We start from the raw sequence: 27,648 nt of genomic DNA, 5'->3' as shown, positions 1-27,648 counted from the left end.
TAGATTTTTACTGTTTTACTGTGTTTTTGTATCTTTGTGTTTCTCAACCTTTATTGCAGAAAATTACGGTTTAATATAGACAAGTCAGACTTTGAATAAATAATGCTTAGTTGTTCCAAGAGAAAATTTTTCTTATGGAGGTAAAATCAGAAATATCAATATACATTTAATAGTTTTATTCATTAATGGTAGCCTTAAGAATATAATTCTGTTTTCTTTATAGGCTTTTATAGATAATTTTCAAGCAGCTAAACAAGCCTTCGCAGAGGCAACTGTTCAGGCAGCAGAAATGGCTGCTACTGGTGTAAAAGAACTGGCACAAAGGAGTTCTAGAATGGCATTGGATGTTGACATCAAAGCCCCAGTTGTGGTTATCCCACAGTCTCCAGTTTCTGAAAATGTTTTTGTTGCTGATTTTGGACTAATTACAATGAAAAATACATTCCATGTGATAACAGAGAGTCAGATCAACCCGCCACCCATTATTGATTTGATAACGATAAAGCTGAGTGAAATGCGACTATACAGGTAAGCTTTTCACAAATATATTTATGTAGAATGCAATCTTTTTCTAACTTTTTACATTTAAGGCTTTGGTATCTTGAGTTTTCTGTTTAGAGTGGAACTTAATTTTATTATAACTGTACTTAATTTTGTGATTTCCTCTTCCCCAAGTATTTTTTGGTAAGATCAATTATAGTCTTCTAGTTTTTAAAAACCTAGGAAGTATTGGAAAATTCCTCATTAGGTAATTAGGAATGCTGTAAAATTTGTTATCTGAGGAAGAATATTTGTACTTACTTGCAGTTCTTTATAAATTATAAGGTTATGGAAGAAATGGTAGAATTTCTAATATATTTATTCACTCAGCAAGTACAGCAGTACCCGAAGTACTCTATCAGCTTTGTGCTGTGGATCTGATACGCTAATTAAAGACACACACAACACACACACACACACACACACACACACACACACACACACACACACACACAGTAGAGTACAATCTTATATATTCACTCTGCATAGGATTAGGAATTAGGAGAATAAGTGAATATCCAGATAGTTTCCAGAACTTTTACTGTGCTGTTTCTAATCATCTATTCTAGATTTAATGCCCTGTTCCTCTTACAACTTGGATTCATCACTACTTAAACTTGCTCTTTTCTTTCTTTCTGTAATTTTTTTCTTTGATCTCATTCTATTTATTTTTTTCCTTTTTATTTTTGCTGCTTCTCTGGCTTCTGGCAGGTCTGTCTCCCTCCTGCCATTCTTTCCATCAACTGAATATTTTTAAAACAGCTTTATTGAGATATAATTAGCATATAATAAATTGCATACTTTTAAAGTATACAGTTTGATAAATTTGATACGTATACACTTACGATAGTTTGAGTACAACTGTGTTAATTCTTCCTTAAATATTTTGTAGAATTCACCAGTGAAGCCACTGGGGCTGGTATTTGCTTGTGGGAGATTTTTAACTACAATTTCCATTTCTTTAGTAAACTTGGGACTATTCAAATTAATTATTTTTGAGTGATTTTTAATTTTTTTCAAGAAATGTGTCTATTTCACCTACATTGTAGAGTTTTATGACATAAAGTTCAAAATACTCTCTTCTTACTCATTAGTATCTATATTGATGTTACCTCCCCCATTCTTGATATTTATAATTTATACCTTAATCAGCCTGGCTAGAGGTTAATCGGTTTTATTGATCTTTTTTTTGTCCTATGGGATAACTGGGTATCCATTATTTTTTTCCCTTCCAGTTTTATTGAGATATAATTGACATACAGCACTGTATAAGTTTAAGCTGTAAACATAATGATTTGACTTACCTACATCATGAAATGATTACCGCATAAGTTTAGTAAACATCCATCATCTTCTATAGATACAGAATTAAAAGAATAGAAAAAAAATTTTTTTTATGCGGAGAACTCTCAGGATTTACTCAGTTAACAATTTCCATATGTAACATACAAGAGTATTAATTATATTTATCATGTTGCACATTATATCCCTAGTACTTATGTATCTTATAACTGGTAGTTTATACCTTTTGACTACCTTCATCCAGTTCGCCCTCCTCCTACCCCTTGCCTCTGGTGACCACACATCTTATTGCTTTTTCTATGAGTTGGTTTGTTTTGAAGCATAATTGACCTACAGAACTATGTTAGTTCCTGTATCATAACATAGTGATTCAGTATTTCTGTACATTTCAAAATGATCACCATGGTAAGTCTCTACCATAGAAAGATATTACATAGTTACTGACTGTATTCTCCACACTGTACATTTCATAGCCACGACTCATTTATTTTGTAACTGAAAGTTTGTACCTCTTAATCTCTCACACTTATTTCTCTCCTCCCCCCACCCCTCTCCCCTATGGCAAGCACCTGTTTGTTCTCTGTATCTATGACTGGTTTCTCTTTTGTCAACGTTTCTTATTTGTTTTGTTATTTAAATTCCATATATAAGTGAAATCATACAGTATTTATCTTTCTGTCTGATTTATTTCACTTAACATAATATCCTTTAGGCCCATCCATATTGTCACAAATGGCAGGATTTCATTCTTTTTTTGTGGCTGAGTAATATTTTAGTGTGTGTGTGTGTGTATATACACACACATACATACATATACACACGCACCACATCTTATTTATCCATTCAGCCACTGATGAACACTCAGATTGTTTCCATATCTTGGCTACTGTAAATAATGCTGCAATGAACTTACGGGTATGTGTATCTTTTCAAATTAGTGTTTTCATTTTCTTTGGATAAATACTCAGGAATGGGATTCCTGGGCGGGGCCAGTTCCTGACAAAGCTGGCTGCGGTATTCAGGGTGTCCCAGAGTTAGTGTCATCCCTGAGGTGGGCAGGGCCAGATATTGGGGTGGTTGAGAGTCTCAAGGTGTCCCAGAGCTGGTGTTGGGCCACTGGTGGGCAGGGCTGGGGCCCAGTGGTCCCATGGCTGGTGTCTGCCCACTGCGGGAGTAAGGTCATGTCCTCAGAGGGGGAGCGTGCCGGCCTGCTGATGGTCAGAGCTGGGTCCTGTGGTCTCTTGCTGTAGAGCTTGGTGGTCCCAGAGCTGGTGTCAGCCTACAGGTGGCAGGGCTGGGTCCTGGGGCGGCCAGGAGCTCAGGGGGTCCTATGGGAGTTGGTCTGCTGGTGGGTGGAGCTGTGTCAATGCTCAGCTAGCTACTTGGTGTGGGATGTCCCAGGACTGGTGCCTATTGACTGGTGGGCTGGGACGGGTCCCAGTGTTAATGAGCTAGAGGGAGGATTCCAAAATGTTGCTTGCCTGCAGCATTGTCCTCGTGGTTGAATGAGCATCCAGAAGTGGCTTCTGCCAGCGTCTGTGTCCCCAGCGTGAGTACCAGAAGCTTCCTGCTTTTCTGGGAGGCTCTCTAATATCAGCAAGTGGGTCTGACCCAGGCTCCTTTTAAATTACTGCTTCTTCCCTTGGTCTCAGAACATGTGAGATTTTGTGTGCACCCTCTAAGAGTAGAGTCTGTTTCCTACTGCCCTTTGACTCTCTCAAAAGTATGCCCCACTGGTCTTCAAAGTCAGTCATTCTGGGAACTCTAGGCTGGGCAGCCTGATGAGGAGGGTTGTACCCCTCGTTCCTTGGGGAGAACTTCTGCAATTATAATTATCCTCCCATCTGTGGCCTGGGGGTATGGTTCTTTACTATACCGTGTCTACACTTCTCCTACCTGTGTTGTTGTGGTTCCTTCTTCATATCTTTAGTTTTTAAATAGCTTCTTCTCTGCTGGTCTTAGGTCATCCTCATTAATAGTTACTCTGTAAATATTTGTAATTTTGGTGTGCTCCTGAGAGGAGGTGATCTTAGAGTCTTCCTATTCCTCTATCTTGGCCATTCCCTGGTTATCCATTCTTGACAGTTCAGTTTTATTGCTTTTAAAGCACCAGCTTTTGGTTTTTTCTCTTCTTTTTCTGTTTTCTCTTTCATTGATATCTGCTTTGATATTCATTATTCCTTCTGCTTACTTTGGGTTTAATTTTGCTCTTTTTCTAAGTTTCTTTAGGTGGTGGCTCAGATGATTGATTTGAACATTTCTTTTCTAGTATATACATTTAGTACTACAATTTGGAGTTCTTCTCTGTAGCTCTGTCCTCTCTGGAATTTTACCATATGAACTCTAGCTGCCTTGGTTTCCCTGGACTCTCAGGTCTGTCTTCATAACTCATGGACTTTACTGGTTATTTCTTGGCTTATCCATCCGCCCGCTTTTCCATGACCTTTAAATTATCTCAAAACAATTGAAGTTGGAGCATTAGGGCTCATCTTGTTTTTTCTTGCCTCAGTAATCAGTGTCCATTGCCTAATGTCCTGTATCTTGAAAAACATTTTTTAATATATCTTGCATGTGTGTCTTTGTGGGGGGAGGGAGGAATTGTTTCAGGCAGGAGAGTAAATCTAGTTCATGATATTTCATCTTAGATGGAAGGAGAAATTTCCATCAATTGAATATTTGAGTATTTATTAAGCGTGTAATATATCCCAGGCACTGTGCTAGGAACGTGAAGTATTGTAGTGAGCAGTCTTTACAAGGGATGAATAAATAGTACCTCCCTCATTAGATTGTTGAGATAGGTACTATTTAATGAATTTTATGAGCTGATGCATAAAAACAGGATCATATTTAGATTTTGGAAGGGTTGTAGAAAATAGGTCAAAAGGAGACAAAAGTGGAAGTTGAAAGAATGGTTTGCTAACCGCTGGAGTAATTCACATAAGAATTAGATGTGACTCAGTCTAGGATAAGGAAGTGAGGTAGTAGAGGACTAACCAGGTGTGACAAATTTGAGAAGTAGAATTAAAGGTAACTGATTATTAAAGGGGTGTCAGGGTTAAAAGAGAGTAGTTAAAATAGACTCCAGCTTGCAGGTTTGTAAAATTCAGCATTTGGTAATAATGCAGTTCAGCGAGATATGACAGAGCAATGCAGAAAAAAAAGTAGAGTGGAGATGTTAACAAGTTCTCTAATGGGCAAAGTAACTTGAAAATGGTTACATGACTTTTATATGAAGATATCTAGAACCAGATCTGGAAAGCACCTAGATATAGTGTCTGGATATTGGAAAGTGTTTGGATTTCTAGATTTGGGAGTGTTTAATAATATTTAACTAGTTATAGAAGCCATCAAAGTGAGTAAGGTCACACAGAGAATTTGTAGAGTGGGACATGTGGGGCAGAATGCTGAGGAATGTCCATATTTAAGGAATGGCAGATGAAAATCCCTCAAAAGAGGTTAAGATGGAGCAAGCAAAACGATGGAAAGGGAACCAGGAGAATGTATTGAAGTAGCGTTGAGGATCATGTTGTTGATAACCATGAATAAACAGTATATGATTTTTTTCATGTAGTACTTGATATTTGGTATTTGGAATCCAACAGTCTGTTGGATTCAGGCAAGACAGTTTTTAACAAGCAGATGTGACTGAAGATAGTGAGACAAGATTTTAAATATTGAAAGTCATGTTGACAGATAATGGAGAGGGAAGAAATTGAAGACAAGAAAATACTGATAGACTAATGGAATATAGAGAGTGGTTTATAAACTGGAGATTCAGTAGTCTCAAAGTCTTCAAAAGTGAACACTGACTAGTTACTGATAGATTGCAGCAAGAATAGAAGGTGGTTAACCTGGATGGTGTTACTCTTAAAGGAGTAGAAGAGAGAGTGGATGAGCATTGTTCCAAATTAAGAAAAATGGTTTGTATCCCTCAACTCTGAGGTAGATAGAGTGTTGGAGAGACATCAGACTTTAATAGAGCTTCATGGAAAGCCGGGTTTCAGTTAAGATAAGAAATGAATGATACATTTAGTGAAGACATAGGAAAATGTAGAATGATTTGTTTAGCCAAGTCCAGGGATTTCAGAAATTACAGGGAAATATTGAAATGAAAGACTTCTATTTTAATAATAGGCTATAGACATACAGTAATAATTTAAACCTTTAGGAGGCTCATTAACTTGGAGTTTAAACTGTGTAAAAGTCTGAATTTACTAAAAACAGAACATTTATGCATCTATATTTAATCACGTCTTGTTTGACTTCAAGAAATGATCTAGACACATCTTCTATTCAACATAGTATTGGAAGTCCTAGCCACAGCAATCAGACAAGAAAAAGAAATAAAAGGTATCCAAATTGGAAGGGAAGAGGTAAAATTGTTATTATATGCAGGTGATATGACACTATATATAGAAACACCTAAAGGCTTCCACACAGAAACTACTAGAACTGATAAACGAATTCAGCAAGGTAGCAGGTTACAAGATTAACATATAGAAGTCAGTAGCATTTCTTTACAACAACAATGAAATATCAGAAAGGGAATGTAAAAAAACAATCCCTTTTACAATTGCAGCCCCAAAAATAAATACTTAAGACTAAACCTGACCAAGGAGATGAAAGACTTATATGCTGAGAACTATAAAACATTAATAAAGGTAATTGAAGATGATTTGAAGAAATGGAAAGATACCCCATGCTCTTGGATTATTAAAATGACCATACTATCCAAAGGAAACTACAGATTTAATGTGATCCTTATCAAATTGCCCATGAAATTTTTCACAGAATTAGAACACACAATTCTAAAATTCATATGGAACCATAAAAGACCCAGAATGGCCAAAGCCTTCCTGAAGAAAAAGAACACAACAGGAGGCGTAACCCACTCAGACTTCAGACAATACTACAAAGCTACAGTAATCAAAACAGCATGGTACTGGCACAAAAACAGACATATGGATCAATGGAACAGAATAGAGAGCCCAGAAATAAACCCACACACCTACAGTCAATTAATCTTTGACAAAGGAGGCAAGAATATACAATGGGAAAAAGACAGTCTCTTTGGCAAGTAGTGCTGGGAAAGCTGGACAGCTGCATGTAAATCAGTGAAGTTAGAACACACCTCACCATACACAAAAATAAACTCAAAATGGCTTAAAGACTTAAGCATAAAACATGACACCATGAAACTCCTAGAAGAGAACATAGGCAAAACATCCTCTGACATAAATCATACCAATGTTTTCTTAGGTCCGTCTGCCAAGGCAATAGAAATAAAAACAAAAACAAATGGAACTTAAGCAAACTTACAAGCTTTTTCACAGCAAAGGAAACCATAATCAAAATGAAAAGACAACCTACAGAATGGGAGAAGATATTTGCAAATGATGCGACTGACAAGGGCTTATTTTCCAAAATATACAAATAGCTCATACAACTCAACAACAAAAAAAATCCCAATCCAAAAATGGGCAGAAGACCTAAATAGACATTTCTCCAAAGAAGAAATACAGATGGCCAACAGGCTCATGAAAAGCAGCTCAACATCGCTAATTCTTCTTCTTTTTTAAAATAAATTTATTTTATTTATTTACTTTTGGCTGTGTTGGGTCTTTGTTGCTGCATGTGAGCTTTCTCTAGTTGTGGCGAGCAAGGGGCTACGCTTCGTTGCATTGCGGTGGCTTCTCTTGTTGTGGAGCACAGGCTCTAGGTGTGCGGGCTTCAGCAGTTGTGGCACGTGGGCTCGGTAGTTGTGGCTCGTGGGCTCTAGAGTGCAGGCTTAGTAGTTGTGGTGCACGGGCTTAGTTGCTTCGCGGCATGTGGGATCTTCCCGGACCAGGGCTCGAACCCGTGTCCCTGCATTGGCAGGCAGATTCTTAACCGCTGCGCCACCAGGGAAGCCCCAACATCACTAATTATTAGAGAAATGCAAATCAAAACTACAGTGAGGTACCACCTCACAGCAATCAGAATGGCCATCATTAAAAAGTCTACAAATAACAAATGTTGTAGAGAGTGTGGAGAAAAGGGAACCCTCCTACACTGTCAGTGGGAATGTAAGTTGGTGCAACCACTGTGGAAAACAGTGTGCAGGTTCCTCAGAAAATGAAAAACAGAACTACCAGATGATCCAGCAGTCCCACACCTGGGCACATATCTGGACAAAACTATAATTCAAAAAGGTACATACATCCCTATGTTCATAGCAGCACTATTCACAATAGCCAAGACATGGAAACAACCTAAGTGTCCATTGACAGATGAATGGGTAAAGAAGCTATGGTACATATATACAATGGAATACTACTCAGCCATAAAAAAGAATGAAAGAATGCCATTTGCAGCAACATGGATGCAACTCGAGATTATCATACTAAGTGAAGTAAGTCAGAAAGAGAAAGACAAATACCAAATGATGTCACTTACATCTGGAATCTAAAATATGATACAAGTGAACCTATCTATGAAACAGAAACAGAATCACAGACATACAGAGCAGACTTGTGGTTGCCAAGGGGAGTGGGGAGGGATGGAGTGGGAGGTTGGGGTTAGCAGATGTATACTTTTTTTTTTTTTTTTGCGGTGCGTGGGCCTCTCACTGCCGCGGCCTCTCGCATTGCGGAGCACAGGCTCCGGATGCGCAGGCTCAGCGGCCATGGCTCACGGGCCCACCCACCCCGCGGCATGTGGGATCCTCCCAGACCGGGGCACGAACCCGTGTCCCCTGCATTGGCAGGCGGACTCTCAACCACTGTGCCACCAGGGAAGCCCCAGGTGTAAGCTTTTATATGTATCTGTAGAATGGATAAACAAGGTCCTACTGTAATGCAGAGAAAACTATATTCAATATCCTGTGATAAGCCATAATGTAAAAGAATATGTATAAAAAAAGAATGTATGCATATGTATAACTGAATCACTTTGCTGTAAAGCAGTAATTAACAGAACATTGTAATTCAACTATACTTCAATTTTAAAAAAATAAAAAAACAAAAAAATGATATAGATATGAATTAGGTGTGAGTCTGTATTACAAATAGATTGTTTTTAAAAAGTGTTCTCTAAATGTTTCTAGAGCATTAAATAACAATATATATTCTTTTCTGTCCAAAAAAGAATTTTTTTATTGAAGAAATACATAAAATGGTATTGGGGATGAATGTAAAAGATTGCTGGTGATATGACTACCCAAAGATAACTACTGTTAAAAATTTGGAATTGTTTTCTATTTTATTATATCTGCACATATATTTAAGTGAAATAAGAATTCTGTTGTATATTACAGATTGTAATTTTCTCTTAAAAATGTGCTATAAACATTTTTCCATATTATTTTGAGTGCATATTTTTTCTAAATATTTTAATACATAGTTTTTAAAAAAATCCATCTGCCTGTTAAAAATTTAAGTTTTTTATTGTTGTTTTAAATAGCAGTATAATGATGATTGATATCTTTGTTTCTCAATACTTATATGATTTTCTACTCATTTCTTTAGGATAATTCATTTCCTTCAGATGAATTCCTAGAAACATAATTACTCATTTATAGAGTAAACCAATTTTCCCTGAAATAATTTTATCGTGAAGATGTTAACTGCAATATAAAATTTTAAAAAGATGTTTATAATACTTCTATAAGGAAAGTTGTAAAACTTAACCAAGGGCCAGAAAGAAATCTTGAATAATTTTTCAGAGAATATTTTCCTACATCTAATATTATAAAGGTGTCAGTTTCTTATAAATTAATTTATACATTTAATGCACTGTTAATAAAAAAATCACAACTGTTCTTTTTGAAGCCTTTCAAAATTATTGTAAAGTTTTTCTGGAAATATAAATTGGGGGCAAGATGTAGAAAAGATTTTTTTGTTTTAATTGAGATTGGGCATGGGAGAATCATAACATTAGAGGTACTACTAAAATATATTAAATTACATTAAATACTACTAAAATATATTACAAAATTAAAATAATTAAGTTAGTGAAACAGTAGAAAACTCAGCAGCTGACTGTTGTGTGTATGTGTGTGTGCATCATCATTATTCATATATATTACAGTCAATCCCTGTTATTCATGGATTCCATATTTGTGAATATTTCTGCTTGCTAAAACTTACTTGTAACCACAAAATCAATATTCATGGCACTTTTACAGTCATTTGTGGACATGCACAGAGCTGCAAGAAATTTGGGTCTCCCAAGGCCTTTGTTCCCAGCTGAGGTGTTAAACAAGGTGACGCCCTGCCTTCTTATTTGAACTCTCATGCTGTAAACAGTGTCCTTTTTGTGTGCCATGTTTTTTGCATTTAGGGGCTTTACCTTGGTGATTTTGCTGTTTAAAATGGCCCCAGAGCATAATGCCATTTATAAGCATAAAAAAACTAAAGGTGAGTGAATTGTATATTATATGAATTATCTCAGTAATGCTCTTTAAAAAACTATGGACAGGGACTTCCCTGGTGGCGCAGTGGTTGAGAGTCCACCTGCCGCTGCAGGGGACGCGGGTTCGTGCCCCGGTCCGGGAGGATCCCACGTGCCTTGGAGCGGCTGGACCCGTGAGCCATGGCCGCTGAGCCTGCACGTCCGGAGCCTGTGCTCCGCAACGGGAGAGGCCGCAACAGTGAGAGGCCCGCGTACCGCAAAAAAAAAAAAAAAAAAAAAACTATGGACAAATAACACATAAGTACCAGTCATATGGTAGAGAAGAACTTGCTAATTTAAGCACTGAAGAAAGAAGAAAAGTGATAAGGGAAAAATATCAATTGGCTTTGACTGTATAAAAGTATAAGTTTCTGAATATTAATTACCAAAACAAAATTCTGGGAAACATAGCATATGGGGTAATTAGCAACATCTGTAATAAAGGATAAAAATCCTTAAATATTTTAAGACAGTAAGTAAAAGATAATTTGAAAAATTGGTAAAGAACATGACTAGATGATTCTTTATAGGAACGGTGATAGCTGGTGTATAGCTAATAGAAATGTTCAACCTCATTAATATTCAAGGGAATGAAAATTAATACAGTGAAATGTTTGCATATTAAATTTGGAAAATCTTAATAATCAGTAATTCTCACTCTGGGTGCAGGGAGATGGATACTCTCATATGTTGTTATTTATATATTGATCCAATATCTTGTATTTAGTTTGGCAAATAATTGAGGAGTACATGTCATATTGTAATCATCTGAGCCAAGTACTGGCAGTACATCAAAGAATAACATAAATATAGTCCTTACCCTCATGAATCTTTCATTCTAATTGAAACTACAGACAAGACAATGACCTATTAAATGTACTGGATGGGCCAAAAGGTTCATCCAGTTTTTTCCGTAAGATGGCTCTAGTAGCACTTAGTTGTCTTTAACTTCATTCGAAACAGTTTCGTTAGATTATATGTGACAGGTCTCATATCAGTGTGCATTTAAAAAAAGACTTATAAAAGTTGTTGAATTTTTGTGTAGCCATTTTAATATTGAAGATGGAAGAAAGAAAGCAACATTTTTGGCATATTATGCTTTATTATTTCAAGAAAGGTAAAAATGCAGCTGAAACACAAAAGAAGATTTGTGCAGTGTATGGAGAAGGTGCTGTGACTGATCGAACGGATCAAAAGTGGTTTGTGAAGTTTTGTGCTGGAGATTTTTCACTGGAGGATGCTCCATGGTCGGGTAGACCAGCTGAAGTTCATAGCGATCAAATGGAAACAGTAATTGAGAACAGTCAACGTTATACCATGCAGGAGACAGCCAGCATACTCAAAAAATCCATATCAAGCGTTGAAAATCATTTGCACCAGCTTGGTTATGTGAATCACTTTGATGTTTGGGTTCCACATAAGTTAAGCAAAAAAAACCCTTCTTGACCATATTTCCACATGTGATTCTCTACTGAAACGTAATGAAAACGTTCTGTTTTAAAAACAAATTGTGACAGGCGATGAAAAGTGGATACTGTACAACGGTGTGGAACGGAAGAGATCATGGGGCAAGAGAAATGAACCACCACCAACCACACCAAAGGGCCCGTCTTCACCCAGAGAAGGTGATGTCGTGTACATGGTGGGATTGGAAGGGAGTCCTCTATTATGAGCTCCTTCCCGAAAACCAAGCAATTAATTCCAACAAGCACTGCTCCCAATTAGACCAACTGAAAGCAGCACCCGAAGGAAAGCGTCCAGAATTAGTCAACAGAAAATGCATAATCTTCCATCAGAATAACACAAGACCGCATGTGTCTTTGATGACCAGGCAAAAACTGTTAACAGCTTGCCTGGGAAGTTCTGATTCATCCGCCGTATTCACCAGACATTGCACCTTTGGATTTCCATTTCTTTCAGTCTTTACAAAATTCTCCTAATGGAAAAAATTTTAATTCCCTGGAAGACTAGTACTGGTAAGGAAAGGGTTTTCCAGAGGAAGTAATCTTTTGACACAGCAGTTAATATTTCTTGAAATTAGTCCAGAGGAAGAAATTTACTCCAAGACATGTACAAAGATAATGAACCAAGTATTATTTATTACAGTGATGAATTGGAAACAGCATAACTTTTTAACAATATAAGGTTGACTTAATGACTTATGGCATAGCTATATATTTTCATATTCACTTGTTAAAATTGTACATGTAGTATCCGCTTAGAGCTTTTAGATTCCTTAACTTAGTACCATTAAGGGAGATTGCAAGGATGCATACATGCTAAGTATAATGTTACCCTATAGTTAATACATTCAATGATATGATGCTAGGAATTCTAGGAGATCCCTGGTGACTCCCATATTTCTCTCCAATTGAATAAGTGATATGTAAATTCTACAGTCATAGCTTCATTCCCTAGTTGAAGAATTTGGGATTTGCTGCCAATTAAAATATAAATGTATTATTGAGGAGTACCACCTTGAGATTGTCATTTGAAGGTATAATGGGAGGCTTCTTTGGTCACATGTCACTTGAAAGGGGTTTGGTAACCTACTACTCTTTTCATCATTCCTGAGCATCAGTCCTACCCTTATAAGTACTTGGAAAGGCCAATATGGTTCAACTTAATATGAAATTGTCCATATTCAAGTATGTTTGATCCATAGAAATAGGAATTTCATATGGTGCAAACTGGTTTCTTATGAAGTAAGGGGATATGTGGTAATCGGCTAACATGTGTAAATCAGTGAATTTAAAATATTTTCATTTTTTTTTAAATTAATTTATATAGTTTTGACTGCATTGGGTCTTCGTTGCTGTACACATGCTTTTCTTTAGTTGCAGGGGCTGCTGTTCGTTGTGGTGTGCGGGCTTCTCGTTGCGGTGGCTTCTCTTGTTGCAGAGCATGGGCTCTAGGCACATGGGCTTCAGTAGTTGTGGCACGCAGGCTCAGTAGTTGTGGCTCGCAGGGTCTAGTGTGCAGGCTCAGTAGTTATAGAGCACAGGCTTAGTTGCTCCGTGGCATGTGGGATCTTCCCGGATCAGGGCTCGAACCCATGTCTCCTGCATTGGCAGGCGGATTCTTAACCACTGCACCACCAGGGAAGCCCCTAAATGTTTTCATAATGTCTCGTGTAATGTATGTTTATAGATGATGTAGAGATAATTCTCATTTTAAGAGTTTATTGTCCAACTTGTATATTTTTTTTTATTTTTGAATTTTATTTTATTTTTTTATACAGCAGGTTCTTATTAGTTATCCATTTTATACATATTAGTGTATATATGTCAATCCCAGTCTCCCAATTCATCACACCATCCCACCACCCCTCCCCGCCACTTTCCCCCCTTGGTGTCCATACGTTTGTTCTCTACCTCTGTGTCTCAATTTCTGCACTGCAAACCGGTTCAACTTGTATATTTTTGGCGCTTTTTAACATATTGCAAAATCCTATTGAAAAAATCCATTTTTCTTCAACATGGAACACTTCACCTCAGAGAAAGTCACCCAGGTTTCTTGTAGGTTTCTAGTGGGTGACTTTGAAAGTGTGTGACTTTCATCTCTCATTTTACATGGAAAGCCTGTTCGATTTTATTTTTCTCTTCACACACACAAAATTATTGATTTCTATTATTTGTATATAAAATGATTAATTTTTTAACTATCTGATTTTGTATGAAACTATTCAAAACAATTTTATTTTTACTTATAGGTCTCAATTTATTAATGATGCATACCAGGAAGTACTGGATCTACTATTGCCACTAAATCTTGAGGTGATTGTTGAGCGAAATTTATCCTGGGAGTGGTACCAGGAAGTTCCTTGTTTTAATGTAAATGCTCAACTAAAGCCCATGGAGGTAACTTTTGAATGCTTATTGATTCCTGTTTTGTTTGTTAAAAAATATTGCTTGGGGACATAAGTCATTTTGTGTGTATAAGTTATATATTAATTACCTTGGTCACAAATGAAATAATAGCATACAACCTAGAATGCATTGAATGTTTGTCATTCATTTATTCAACAAATATTTGAGTGCCTACTGAGTGTTAGACCCTGTGCCAGATATTGGAGATCCTGTGGCAAAGAAGTTGTGACATTATCTCTGGTTTCATGGAATTTACCAGTGTAACGCAGGGGTTGGTGGTGGTGGTGGTCCAGAGGTGAGATAGACCGTAAAAAAGTACACAGGCACACAATTAAAATAGTTCTAAATTATGGTAAATATCATGAAGGAAACAAATATTAGACATGGTGCTGTAAGTAGTCAGTTAGATATTTTAATAAAGATGTTAGTGGAGAGGTCTAAGGCTGGAAATAATGATTTGGAAATCATCAGATTATAGATGGTATTTGAAGCTATGGGAATATATGAAGTAACGTAGCAAAGGTCCTAGAAGAATAGAGTGGTTGAAGATGAAAATGGCAAATGGTTAGTAATTTAGACGTAACTTTAATTCCCTATTGGTTGATATCGTGTCACAGATCTCCAGTGTAACTATCCACAAGTTCGTATTTTTACCTCTCGACTGGATGGAAGTCAAAACTGTATCACATGTTTTGCTAAAGTGACAGCAACACACACTCTTTCTGGAAGATTTCTTTAAGAAACCTACTTAACAGATTCTATTCCCTCCCTTCACCCCCCTGTTTCCCTTTCTGTTTCTCCCCATAAAAATTATATTCAAAAAGAGAAAATCATCATTTAAAAAATTTCAGATTTGTAACTTAAAAATGTATTTAAAACTTAAAACATGATGATCTCTAACACACCATTGTAAAGCAATTATATTCCAATAAAGATGTAAAACAAATGAAACATGATGATCTCAACTCAAGATCTTTAAATTCTGTGTATAAGATCATATGGACTCCTTAAATTATAAATGGGCCATATCTTCTTAAGATAAATAATTGAAGTCTCTTTGTATCGGTAAGACAACAGTTAGAAACTTATAAAACATAAGTAGCAAGTTCTACCTAGCATACTGGGCAAATCTTCTCCCCACTGGGCCCAGTCATTAGGCAGATTTGTGTGGGGCGGCTGGGACACCATTTTCCTTCACTCTTCTCCAGAGAAAATCCATGCAGAGTGTTCAGATGATGTTGCAGACCTTCTGCAAATGCCCAGCTGCCTTCCAGGACAGATCAAATTGGGTCTTCCCCTGCAGTGATCTGTCTGAATAGTTAGCAGCTGTTGTGGCTCACCCCCAGGTTCACACACTGGAACCCTCTTGGACATCATCCTCTGCATCACAAAGAGGCTGGACTCGGTTACTCTAATGCATCCAGGCTAAGTGCTGCAGTTTGTGATTTTTGACTTGTCAGATGTTCGGTGGTAGCATACACAGCCAGTCCTGAAATGCAGGGGCCACAGACCAGTATTCCTTGAATCCTTACAGTTCTTCCAGCTTCCTGTACTGAGCTGTTGGCAAGAGTGGAGAGTAATGATTAATATCAGTTATTTGGGGGGTATTCAGTAAACATGCACTAATTGAAAGACTATGGTTTAGAAGTTGTAATATTTAATTTCATTTTATTAATTCATATGAATATACTATTTTTGCAATACCTGCTACATAATAATCACAAAATAAGTGTCATGAATAAATGAAAATTTAAAAACAAAACATAAGTAGCAGGAATAAGGTACACGTGGAATTAATCTTAAAACACTAGATTAGTTTATCACTTTTGAAATGTAGTCAAAGGAAGCCCGATGCAAATGAAACTGTTAAATTTTGTGGAATTAAAGTTATCCCTTTGAGGTTATTAGACATACCAATTTAAAACTCACAGGTCTTTTTTTTTTTAACTGAATTGCTGTTGTGTTAGAGTTCTTCAGAGAAATAGAACCAATAGGATATGTGGTGTGTGTGTGTGTGTGTGTGTGTGTGTGTGTGTGTGTGTGTGTGTGTGTGTGTGTGTGTGTGTGTGTGTGTGTGTGTGTGTGTGTGTGTGTGTGTGTGTGTGTGTGTGAATACTCTTGGTCTGGATGCGTTAGACTGACTTCTTGAAGACTCAGTTTTAACCTCTCCCTGACTCTGAAGTTGAGATCCAGGGGGAGTCAAATATGTGGTCCCCTAAGGTGGGCTGCAACAGCTGCTAACTCCTCGGGTGTCTCTTGATAGGGGAAGACTCAATTTCATTCTAGTGAATCTGCCCCAGAAGACAGCTGGGCATTTGTAGGTGGTCTGCAGGACCATATATATATATACATATACATATATACATATATGTGTATATATATATATGTGTGTGTGTGTTTCTTTATATATATATTATATAATATATACATATATATATATATATATACACATAACATCTAGAATAATAACATCTAGACTAAATCTCTACATACTACGACCTAGTCAGGTTGACATAAAATTAACAGTCACAGCTTTCAAGACAGGTCTTATGCTAGTGGTTTTAGGCTAAATTTGTAACACATGGAGTTTTGAGTTAGTGTGTTGCATTCTTCAAGTGGACTTAAGCATGATACTTAATCATTCAAGCCTCACCTTCATATAAAATCAGGATTATACTCTTTAACCTACGACTTTTGTGAGGGTCAACTAAAATAATTCATGTAAAATATATTGTAAAATATTTTCAATTGTATAAATTTATTATTTTTGATTATTCTATATTTGTAAATTGAGATGCTTACTAACCAAAAAAAACAAAGGCACTACATGAATACTTGAAAATGAAAGTTCATTTTAACGGTTTAAAATTAGTAGGTTAATTGCTACATTCATAACAAGAAACGTTCATCATTCATAGCTTCATTGATGCTGACATTTAATTTAGTTCTGTATTTCACAAGGTACTGAAGATCACATGGTCATTTCAAAAATGGAATATTCAGTTAGTAGAATTATCTAATATGTTAAAAGTTGGCTTTTTAGAGGATTGAAATGAAAATTGTTTTTCTTGTATGAAAATTTTTGACTGCATGAAATAGTAATGTTAAAATAAGCAAATCTTATTTTTTAACAGTTCATTCTTAGTCAAGAAGATATAACAACTATTTTTAAAACATTATACGGCAACATATGGTATGAAGAAAATGATAGTGCCTCATGTGGAGTAATAAAAGATCAGTCTAGTGTTACTAGTGGTGCTACTAATGCTTCACACCATTCAGGAGGTATGTGCTTAACCTTAAATTAGTCCCCCTCCTCTTTCCTTCTTTCCTTCTATCCTTCCTTTCAGTCTTCCTAGTTCTAGGTTTGGGTAAAATAAGATTTATAAACCTTTTCTCTTTAGCTAATCTCATTCAGGTATTTCTGATTTGTCTGTTATTAGTCATTCTGTTGATTTTTTTTCTTTGAATCAAAATTTCAAGTCTTGTGGTGACAAAATTCCTTAGTATGTATTTATTCTTGTTATCCCAACTTCCCTGTAAGTCCTTATTTTCAATTTTTCTCTTCATCCCCTCCTTCTCCCTTATTCCTAGTGCAGCATATGTTCCAGATGGAATATTTTATATTAATATTAGGAGTATCAAAATATTAGAGATGTCAAGAGAGGATGATCATTAGTAAATGATGGATTTCAACAAATAATTAGAAGGTGGATGGAATAGAGCAGAGGAAATTGTAACTCAGAAGAAGTCTGCATCCAATGTTGGATTTAATTTATTATGTAGAATCCTAACTAGGTGCTAAGTTCAGCACCAGCACATATAGAGAATTGGGTTAATTAGAACTGCTGAGATGATTTTGCTTCACTAGAATAAAGTTCTCTTCATTCTGGCATTTTGAGGAACCCCAAATCTGCCAACCTCAAAGTGAAATCTGCTAGTTCACAAGACTCACTCTTGCAAAGCACTAATACATTGCACAGCTTTTCCAGTCAGGGAGAATCCCAGCAAAGAAACAACCTACATTTGTAACATTACCGGAATCCTCATTCTTACTAGCTAGAATAACCAGCCTGGTCCGTTATTGTTAAATATTAATGGTCAGATATAAAGAAAATCACAAGAACCTAAGCCTGAAAGCAACCAAGATAAAGAGATAGTGTTTCCTGAATGAAACAGAAATAATTAAGGAAACAAAAGAGAACGTGAACAAACAGAAAACAAACTCTAATTCATAATCAGAGGATTTTGAGAATATAAGAACCGGATCCTACCTTCACTACCTTCTGCCTTTCCAAGATAAGAAAGAGTTCTTGGAAACCAAAAATATGATTGCCAAAATTTTGAAACAAATGCACAAAGCATGGGGTTAGCATGTAAGTACTGAGTTGGACTGTATGGTTAATGTAATCTCCTATGACACAGAGAAAAAATAAGCACAGCGATGGAAAGTGATATAGAACTTAAGAGTGGTAGAGCTTTAGTTCAAAAGGTCCAATTTCCAGAATAATAAGTATTTTAGGAGAAAGAACTGAGGGAATGGAAGAGAAGAATCTTTCAAAGAAATAATAGAAGAAAACTCTCCAGAACTAAGTAAATATTGGAACAAAATCTTGGATGTAAAGAATCTACCAAGTTTCAAGCTGATTGAAGACTCCCCATGCAAACACATGTTCATGAAATGTCAGAACAACAAAAGTAATATTTTTAGTTGAAGAAAAACCAGGCTGCCTTTTAGGGCTTGGGGAAAAAGTGACTGGAATCAGATTTATCATGAATGAAACTGGATGGGATGGGATGGATGGAGGATGAAAGACAATGGAGTAATATAGCCAAATTTCTAAGGAAAGTTATTTTGAAGTTAGGATTCTATATATGGCCAAACCATCATCTAAATGTGAAAACAATAATTTTCAGATTTCCAGTGACTCAAAGTTTAGTTTCTTTATACCCATTCCTAAAGAAATTACAGGTATACCTCGTTTCATTGTGCTTCATTTTTTATAGTGCTTTTCAGATACTGTATTTTTTACAAATTGAAAGTGTGTAGCAACTCTGAGTCAAGAAGGTCTATCAGGTTCTCATTAGTTATCTATTTTATACATATTAGTGTATATATGTCAATCCCAGTCTCCCAATTCATCCCACCCTCCCCTTCCCCCCTTGGTGTCCATACGTTTGTTCTCTACATCTGGGTCTCTATTTCTGCCTTGCAAACCGGGTAATCTGTACCATTTTCCTAGTTTCCAGATATATGTGTTAATATACGATATTTGTTTTCCTCTTTCTGACTTACTTCACTCTGTATGACAGTCTATAGGTCCATCCACGTCTCTATAAATGACCCAGTTCCGTTCCTTTTTATGGCTGAGTAGTATTCCATTGTATATATGTACCACATCTTCTTTATCCATTCATTTGTTGACGGACATTTAGGTTGCTTCCATGACCTGGCTATTGTAAGTAGGGCTACAGTGAACCTTGGGGTGCATGTACATGAAGAGATGCTCAACTTCACTAATTATTAGAGAAATGCAAATCAAAACTGCAGTGAGGTATTACCTCACACCAGTTAGAATGGGCATCATCAAAATAATCTACAAACAATAAATGCTGGAGAGGGTGTGGAGAAAAGGGAACCCACCTGCACTGTTGGTGGGAATGTAAATTGATACAGCCACTATGGAGAACAGTATGGAGGTTCCTCAAAAAACTAAAAATAGAATTACCATATGACCCAGCAATCCCACTACTGGGCATATACCCAGAGAAAACCATAATTCAAAAAGACACATACAATTTTGTTTTTTTGTTTTTTTTAATGAAGTTAAAGGGATCAATTCACAAAGAAATCTAAATGTGTATGTGCTAATAAGAGCTTCAAAATATATGCAGCAAAAAGTGACAGAACTAAAGGAGGATATACACATATACAAAATCATAGTTGGATAGTTAGCACACCACTCTTAGTTGATAGAATATAGACTAAAAAATCAGAAAGAATATAGAATATTTGAATACTGTTAAAAAAAACTTGACCTAATTGACATTAATATAATACTTCACTCAACAATTGCAGAATATACTTTTTTTAAAGGACTCCTGGAATATTCACAAAGATTGACCATTGTGGGGAGGGAGGAGCTAAAGTTTTCTGACCACATGGAATTAAGTTAGAAATCAATAGCAATTGGATGTCAAAAAAGCTTGAAATACTTGGACATTAAACAATTTCTGAATAACTGATGGGTTAAAAAAGAAAAACAAGGGAGATCAAAATTATTTAAACTGAAAAATAATGAACATAAAATGTCAAAATTTGTGGGATGCAACTAAAGCAGTGCTGAAAAATTTGTAGCTATAAAAGAGTGTACTGGAGTTAAAAATCAAAGATAAAATCTTCTACCTCAAGAAACTAGAAGAGCAGATCAAACCCAAAATAAATAAAAGGAAGAGAGTAATATAGACAACAGTAGAAATCAGTGAAAGAGAAACAGATAAGCAGGAGAGAAAATTACCAAAGTCCAAAATTGTTTTCATTGGAAAGACTAATGAAATTGATAAATCCTTAGCAAGACTGATAGAAAACAAATTATCAATATCAGAATTAATTAGATTGTAGTAGTTCACTACCAGGACAATAAGGGAATATTATGAATAATTTTGTGATAATAAATTCTAGAGCTTATATGAAGTGTAAAAATTTTTTGGAAAAAAAGAATTACCAAAACTGACATAGGATGAAATAGAAAATCTGAGTAGCTCTGTATCTATTAAAAGAATTGAATTTCAATGGTGAATTCTATTAAATATTTAAATAAGAAATAATACCAGTGTTAAACTCTTTGGAAAATAGAGGAGAGGGGAACACTTCCTTAGACATTTTATAAAGCAAACATTACCCTGGTACCAAAAACTAAAATCAAAAACAAAACAGAAAAAGCCACTTCAAGAAAAGAATATTGCACACCAGTATCCCTCATGAACACAGGCATAAAAATTCTTAACAACATATTAGTATACTGAATCCAGCAATAAGGATATAGGATATTTCATCTTGGCCAACTGAGAATTATCCCAAAATGAAAAGTTGGTTTAACACTCAAAAATCAATTAAGCTAACTCACCAAATTAATAGAGAAAGGAGAAAAAGTTATATCACCTCAATAGATGCAGGAAAAACATTTTTTAAAATTCAGCACCTATTTGTGGTAAAAACTAGAAATGTCTAAAAAGGCATACTTAATAATGAAGTAGAAAGTTTTCCACCTAAAATAGGAACAAGGCAAGAATGTCCACATTCACCATTCCTGTTCAGCTGGTAGTCATTGACAGAGCAATACAGCCAAAGGAAGGATTTTTTTTTTTTTTTTAAATATCTTCTCAGCCACACCATGTGGCATGTGGGATCTTAGTTCCCCAACCAGGGATCAAACCCACGCCCCTTGCCGTGGAAGCGCAGAGTCTTAACCACTGGACCACCAGGGAAGTCCCCAAGAAAAGGTCTACAGAGTAGAAAGAATTAAAAATGCCTTTTTTCTCAACATGATTGATTACACGGAAAACCCTAAGAAGTCTTCAACAAATTCCTAGAATTAAATCAATTTAGCATTTTTAACAAGATACAGGGTTAATATGTAACAATTGAGAAATAGGACTTTAAAAACTATTTGCAGTAGCATCAGAAAACATACTTAGGAAGAAATTTAACAAAATTATGCAAGACTGCTACACTGAAAGACACCAAATACTCATGAGAAAAACTAAATGACCTATATATATGAAAATGTATGCCATGTTTGTGCATTGAAAAATCTCAGTATTGTTAAAATACCTATATTGTTTAAATGTCAGTTCTCACCATATTGATTTATATATTCAACATAATCCCAGTCAAACTTTAATAGAAATTTAAAAATTACTTTAAAAGCTTATATAGCTAAGGATCAAGAATAGCCGTGTGTGTGTGTGTGTGTGTGTGTGTGTGTGTGTGTGTGTATGAAAGAAGAGCAAAGATTTACACTATCTAATTTCACAATTTACAATAAATCTTCAATAATTAAGTTAGTATGTTATTGGCATAACATAGACAAATAGATTTGTAAAACAGAACAGAATGTCCAGAAGACATACAAGTAAACTGATACTCAACAAAGACTGGTCAATAGGGAAAAGATAAACTTTTAAACAAATGGTGCTGTCATAACTAGGTAAATGTAGGAAAAATTGAACTTGTCCCTTCATACCATACACAAATCAATTTGAGATGGATGAAAGGCATATATTTGAAAGCTAAAACTTTTAAACTTCTAGAAGAAGGAACGTGAAAGAATATCTTCATGGGATAGCCAAAGATTTCTTGGATAGATAAAAAAGCAATAACCATAAAAGAAACACTTTGTAAAGTAGACCTCGTCAAAATGTTAAACTTCTTTCTGCTCATCAAAAGATAGCGTCAGGGACTTCCCTGGTGGCACAGTGGTTACGAATCCGCCTGCCAATGCCAGTGACATGGGTTCAAGCCCTGGTCCGGGAAGATCCCACATGCTGCGGAGCAACCAAGCCCATGCACCACAACTACTGAGCCTGCACTCTAGAGCCCGCGAGCCACAACTACTGAGCCCACGCACCTCAACTAGTGAAGGCCATGCCCCTAGAGCCTGCGATCCGCAACAAGAGAAGCCACCACAATGAGAAGCCTGTGCACCGCAGCAAAGAGGAGCTCCCACTCACCACAGCTAGAGAAAGCCCACCGCAGCAAGGAAGACCCAACGCGGCTAAAAAAATATTAATTAATTTTAAAAAAAGGGAAAAATGATAGTATCAAGATTGTGAAAGATTGGGCTTCAGACTAGACGAAATATTCAAGATGCCTTTATCTGACCTTGTTCTTATATCTAGAATACAGAACTCCTTGAAATTAGTAACTTTTTAAAAAACAAATGCCCAAAAGATTTGGATACTTTAGAAAGGATAATAGGTTAAATGGACAGTAAGCACATGATAAGGTGCTAACATAGTTATTTATCAGGAGGACTTCTGTTTACCAGACTAAAGTTTAAAAGACTGACAACACCAAATGTTGACGAGAATGTGAAACTGCTGAAACTCTCACATGTGGCTCTTAGGAAAGTGAAATAGTATAACTACTTTTGACAAAGTTAGGCAGTTAATGTATACCTACCCTATAACAAACAATTATAAGCCTAAGTATTTACTCCCACTGCACCCCCAAATAAGTGCATATATACACAAAATGACTTATTTAGGAATATTTACAACAGATTTATTCATAATAGCTTAAATCTGGAAATAACCCATATGTTCATCAGCACTAGGATGGATAAACTTTATTTTCATGCAGTGTATTTTCGGAGTACATAAAGAAGGAGCTACTGACACATACAGTAACATGGGTGAATCTCAGAAATATTAACTGAAAGAAACTAAACATGAAAGAGTATGATATATCTTACTGCATTTATACAGAATTTAAGAACCCACAAAACTAATCTAAGGTGATTGAAATTAGAATGGTAGGGAGGTTGGGATAGACTGGGAAAGGGTTGTAAGGGAACTTTTTGGAGTGATGTGAATGTTCAGTATCTTAATTGGAGTGTTGGTGACATGGATGTATATATATATTTATCAAATCTCATTAAATGTTTCAGATAAGATCTTTACATTTCACGGATGTAAATTTTACCGAAATTAAAAAATAAGTTACCTGGAATGGTGGTCCTTGTCTCTGGAGTCAGGTAGAATGAGAATTAGGAATTGCTATGTTTTTATTATATGTCCATTTAATATATACCATGTATATATAATACCTTGTCCCAAAATATAAAATGTAGAAAAGATTGAATTTTGGATCCTTTTGTTTAGTGGAACAATTTTTTAAATGTCATCTAAAGTATCTTGTTTGGTTTTAGATTTTGAAGTAAAATTTAAATACCAAACACATATATACCAGGTACTCTAGTATGCATTTTACACATGCTGTTTTGCTTAATCTCCAAAACAAACCCAGTGGTTAGTTCTTTTATTCTTGTTTTACGAAAATTAAACCAAGAGTTTATTAAAAGTAAACCAAGAGTTTAATTAATACTCTCAGGTTATTATGTAAAGAATCCTAAGCCAGTAGTTAGTGAGTTCAACATCAGAATTTTTAAATCTTTTAAATTTTTTGGAAAAACATTATACTATACCCATTTATTTAACAATTATCTTAAATCTAGTTCAGGTCTGTTTTAATGAGTTCTACCATTCCTGACTTTCTTCTTTTCTCCAATAACTGTAATTTTTCCAAGGAACAACTGTAGTGACAGCTGCTGTGGTAGAAGTACATTCACATGCTTCCCAAGTTAAGACAACACTAAATATGAGTTTCAGAACTGGTTATCTCACCATGGTACTGTATAGTCCAGGTCCTAAACAGGTAAGGTGAAGAAGAAAAAATATATTTTCTCTTGTTTCCTATATTTTGGAATATCTGTTCCTCTGAGAAAAATTGTTGATCTTTTTACTTTAATAATAAAATAATTTTAACTATTTGCCTTTTAAAATGAGTTGTCTTTCCTATTGCCAGTGATATGAAAAATAAAATTTTAAAGTTATTTTTCATGCCTTTCATTATGAGCTCTTTGGAGATAGAGAATGTGGTATTTCATGTCTTAAAATATGTTTTAAATTTGTGTTTTTGTGTAAAATTTGTATTGATTTCCTCTTCCACAGACTTCATTTACAGATATTCGTGATCCTTCTCTGAAACTTGCTGAATTTAAGTTGGAGAATATTATAAGTACTTTAAAAATGTATACAGATGACTCAACATTTTCTTCCTTCTCATTAAAAAACTGTATTTTAGATGACAAAAGGCCTCATGTCAAGAAAGCAACTCCTAGGTAATAGTGTTCTAAGTTTTTACTTGAGAAATGGTTGGTATATTTTACAGAACTTACTCCCAAAGTTGCATGTTCATTTTCTGGATATTTACTAAAATCTTCAGAGCTTCAGTGCAGTTGAGTCCATAGTTTTAAGCCAACATTTGAAATGCCCTGGTTATGTGCTGTTCTTGCTGAATGGTTGATTGATGGGTTATATAGAAATAATCAGTGTAATTAAATCAGTTTTTAAATTAATCTGTATTATCTAAAGTATTAATCTGTGCAAATTGTAATGGGAAATATATGAAAAATTGAGAAAAAATATGCTGAGATTCAAAATTCTGATAATTTCTTAAGGATATACTTCCTAATTTATGAAACAGTTGAGCTCCCAAAGTCTGTAAGTTTATTATTTGGAGTCCTTTGTGATCTTACTAAGAGAAATGACTTCAGAATGCTGGTTTGCTGTCAGTGAAAGGGATAAGAGGTCTTTGAGTTTTATTGGTGTGTTTGATTATTTGTAAGATACTCATAGGAATTGTTATTATTGTGTTTTTCAGAATGATAGGGCTAACAGCTGGGTTTGACAAAAAGGACATGATGGATATAAGGTATAGGAGAGTCAGAGACGGTTGGGTGGCTGATTTAGTCCTTCAAGAAATGTATATTTGTGCAAGTGTGGAATTTCTGCTGACAGTTGCAAATGTGTTTCTTGAGGCCTACACTACAGGCACTGCTGTAGAAACCAGTGTTCAAACATGGCCTGCTAAAGAAGAAGGTTAGTTATTGGCTAAAACATTTAATATCTGTATTATTGAAGTGCTATAATAGCACTTACCTTGATTAGCCTTCTAGATGATGAGGTTAAGTGGATTAATAAGTTAAAAATCTTTATTTTTCAGAGGTAAAAGGAAAACTTAAATGTGTTTTCTGATAAGATGTACAGTTTGCATATTTTTCAAGGTGTAAATATATATTGGGTTCAAAAATTATGAGACCTTTATTAAAATAAGTAACTGTACTTCTTTGAAGACAGTAATTTTTTTTTTAACATCTTTATTGGGGTATAATTGCTTTACAATGGTGTGTTACTTTCTGCTTTATAACAAAGTGAATCAGTTATACATATGTTCCCATATGTCTTCCCTCTTGCGTCTCCCTCCCACCCACCCTCCCTATCCCACCCACCCTCCCTATCCCACCCCTCCAGGCTGTCACAAAGCACCGAGCCAATATCCCTGTGCCATGCGGCTGCTTCCCACTAGCTATCTACCTTACTACGATTGTTAGTGTGTATATGTCCATGACTCTCTCTCGCCCTGAAGACAGTAATTTGAAAGAATTCGTTGGAAGAAAACGGAAAGAGAATAATGAAACAGCCACTCCTTTTCATAATTAAAGATAGTATTTTAACTTAAAGTCCTCTTTTATTCTTGTTATATTCAATATTTATAATTTTCTATTATCTTTTACATATTTCATTCATTGTGGTATAGTAGAAAGAGTGTCAAGCTGAGAGTTAGAAACTAGATTTATTTCCAGCTCTGCCATTACATAGTGGAGATTTTTCCCTACATTTTGAAATATTCTTATGGCTATACCTTCTTTAAATCTTATACCAAGAGAGTTGCAGTAAATTCCTTTGGGACCTAAGATTCTTTTATTTTACTTTTTACTTAGAATGAAAGTAACATTTTCCTATAAATAATAATTTTTCATAAGTAATGTATATAAGAAAGATTTATAACTATTTTAAAACATTGTTTTTATTTCTATTTTAGCACTTGTACAGCAATCAGAGAAGTGGGAAATTAATATTATTATTAAAAATCCTGAAATTGTGTTTGTGGCTGATATGACAAGAAATGATGCCCCTGCCTTAGTCCTTACAACACAATGTGAGATTTGTTGGCAAGGTGACTTTGAAAATAATACAATGACCGCTGCCATTAAAGATCTCCAAGTGAGAGCATGCCCATTTCTTCCAGTCAAGAGAAAAGGAAAAATCACTACTGTGAGTTTACTATTTACCTATCAGCTTAATTGTAAACTATTTTGTATTTAGTGTATGTCATTTAAGAAAGTGCCTACATACTTTCCAACCTTACTCTGTAAAATACCTTTCTTTCTGCTTGTAGAGCCTAATGTAGATTATTATTTCACCAGCTTTGAAACTCTTTTTCATTTTTCCAGTTGTTCCTTATTGTTTTATGTGTTTGTGGAGATAGTCTCACTAAGAAGTTGCTTTCATCTAGATACTTCTCAGTGAAGACTTTACTCTGACTTTCTAACCATATCAATTCCACACTGCTTTTTGGCCTTTAAGACTTTCTACCAATTGTTTCTGGTGCTGTTTCAGTTTTATTATTTTTAATTTTTTTCTCCCATCTAGACATTTTTGCTCAGACACGTTTTTTCCTTTTCTCCGTATGGCTTATTTGTACCATCAGCCATTTGTTTTGACATACTTCACATTTGTATTTTATTCTGTAATATCCTCTTGGCCTTCCTCCTCTTCATAACTGATTAAAATTCATTTCTTCAAAGACGTCTTTTCAAGTTAACTATCTGACTCCTAGTACTCGTATAAAACACTTATAAAAATATTTAGGCTCCTACAG

At 35.4% G+C, this 27,648-nt stretch overlaps 1 protein-coding gene across 3 annotated transcripts in view; it reads left to right on the top strand.

The window, feature by feature from the left end:
* VPS13A (vacuolar protein sorting 13 homolog A) overlaps positions 1-27,648 on the top strand; it is a 236,658-nt gene that overhangs the window by 119,335 nt on the left and 89,675 nt on the right. For all 3 annotated transcript variants that reach the window (XM_060154950.1, XM_060154951.1, XM_060154952.1), the window contains exons 33-39: positions 224-528; positions 13,985-14,132; positions 17,276-17,426; positions 24,452-24,579; positions 24,876-25,045; positions 25,588-25,805; positions 26,809-27,041. In XM_060154950.1, the coding sequence (XP_060010933.1) occupies positions 224-528; positions 13,985-14,132; positions 17,276-17,426; positions 24,452-24,579; positions 24,876-25,045; positions 25,588-25,805; positions 26,809-27,041 (1,353 nt within the window). The remainder of the gene's footprint in view (positions 1-223; positions 529-13,984; positions 14,133-17,275; positions 17,427-24,451; positions 24,580-24,875; positions 25,046-25,587; positions 25,806-26,808; positions 27,042-27,648) is intronic.

The sequence above is a fragment of the Lagenorhynchus albirostris genome, chromosome 7 (genome assembly GCF_949774975.1).
Source record: "Lagenorhynchus albirostris chromosome 7, mLagAlb1.1, whole genome shotgun sequence".
In the NCBI taxonomy this organism is placed as follows: domain Eukaryota; kingdom Metazoa; phylum Chordata; class Mammalia; order Artiodactyla; family Delphinidae; genus Lagenorhynchus; species Lagenorhynchus albirostris.
Note: the sequence above shows the minus strand (reverse complement) of the source record. Positions and strands in the feature narration are given on the sequence as shown.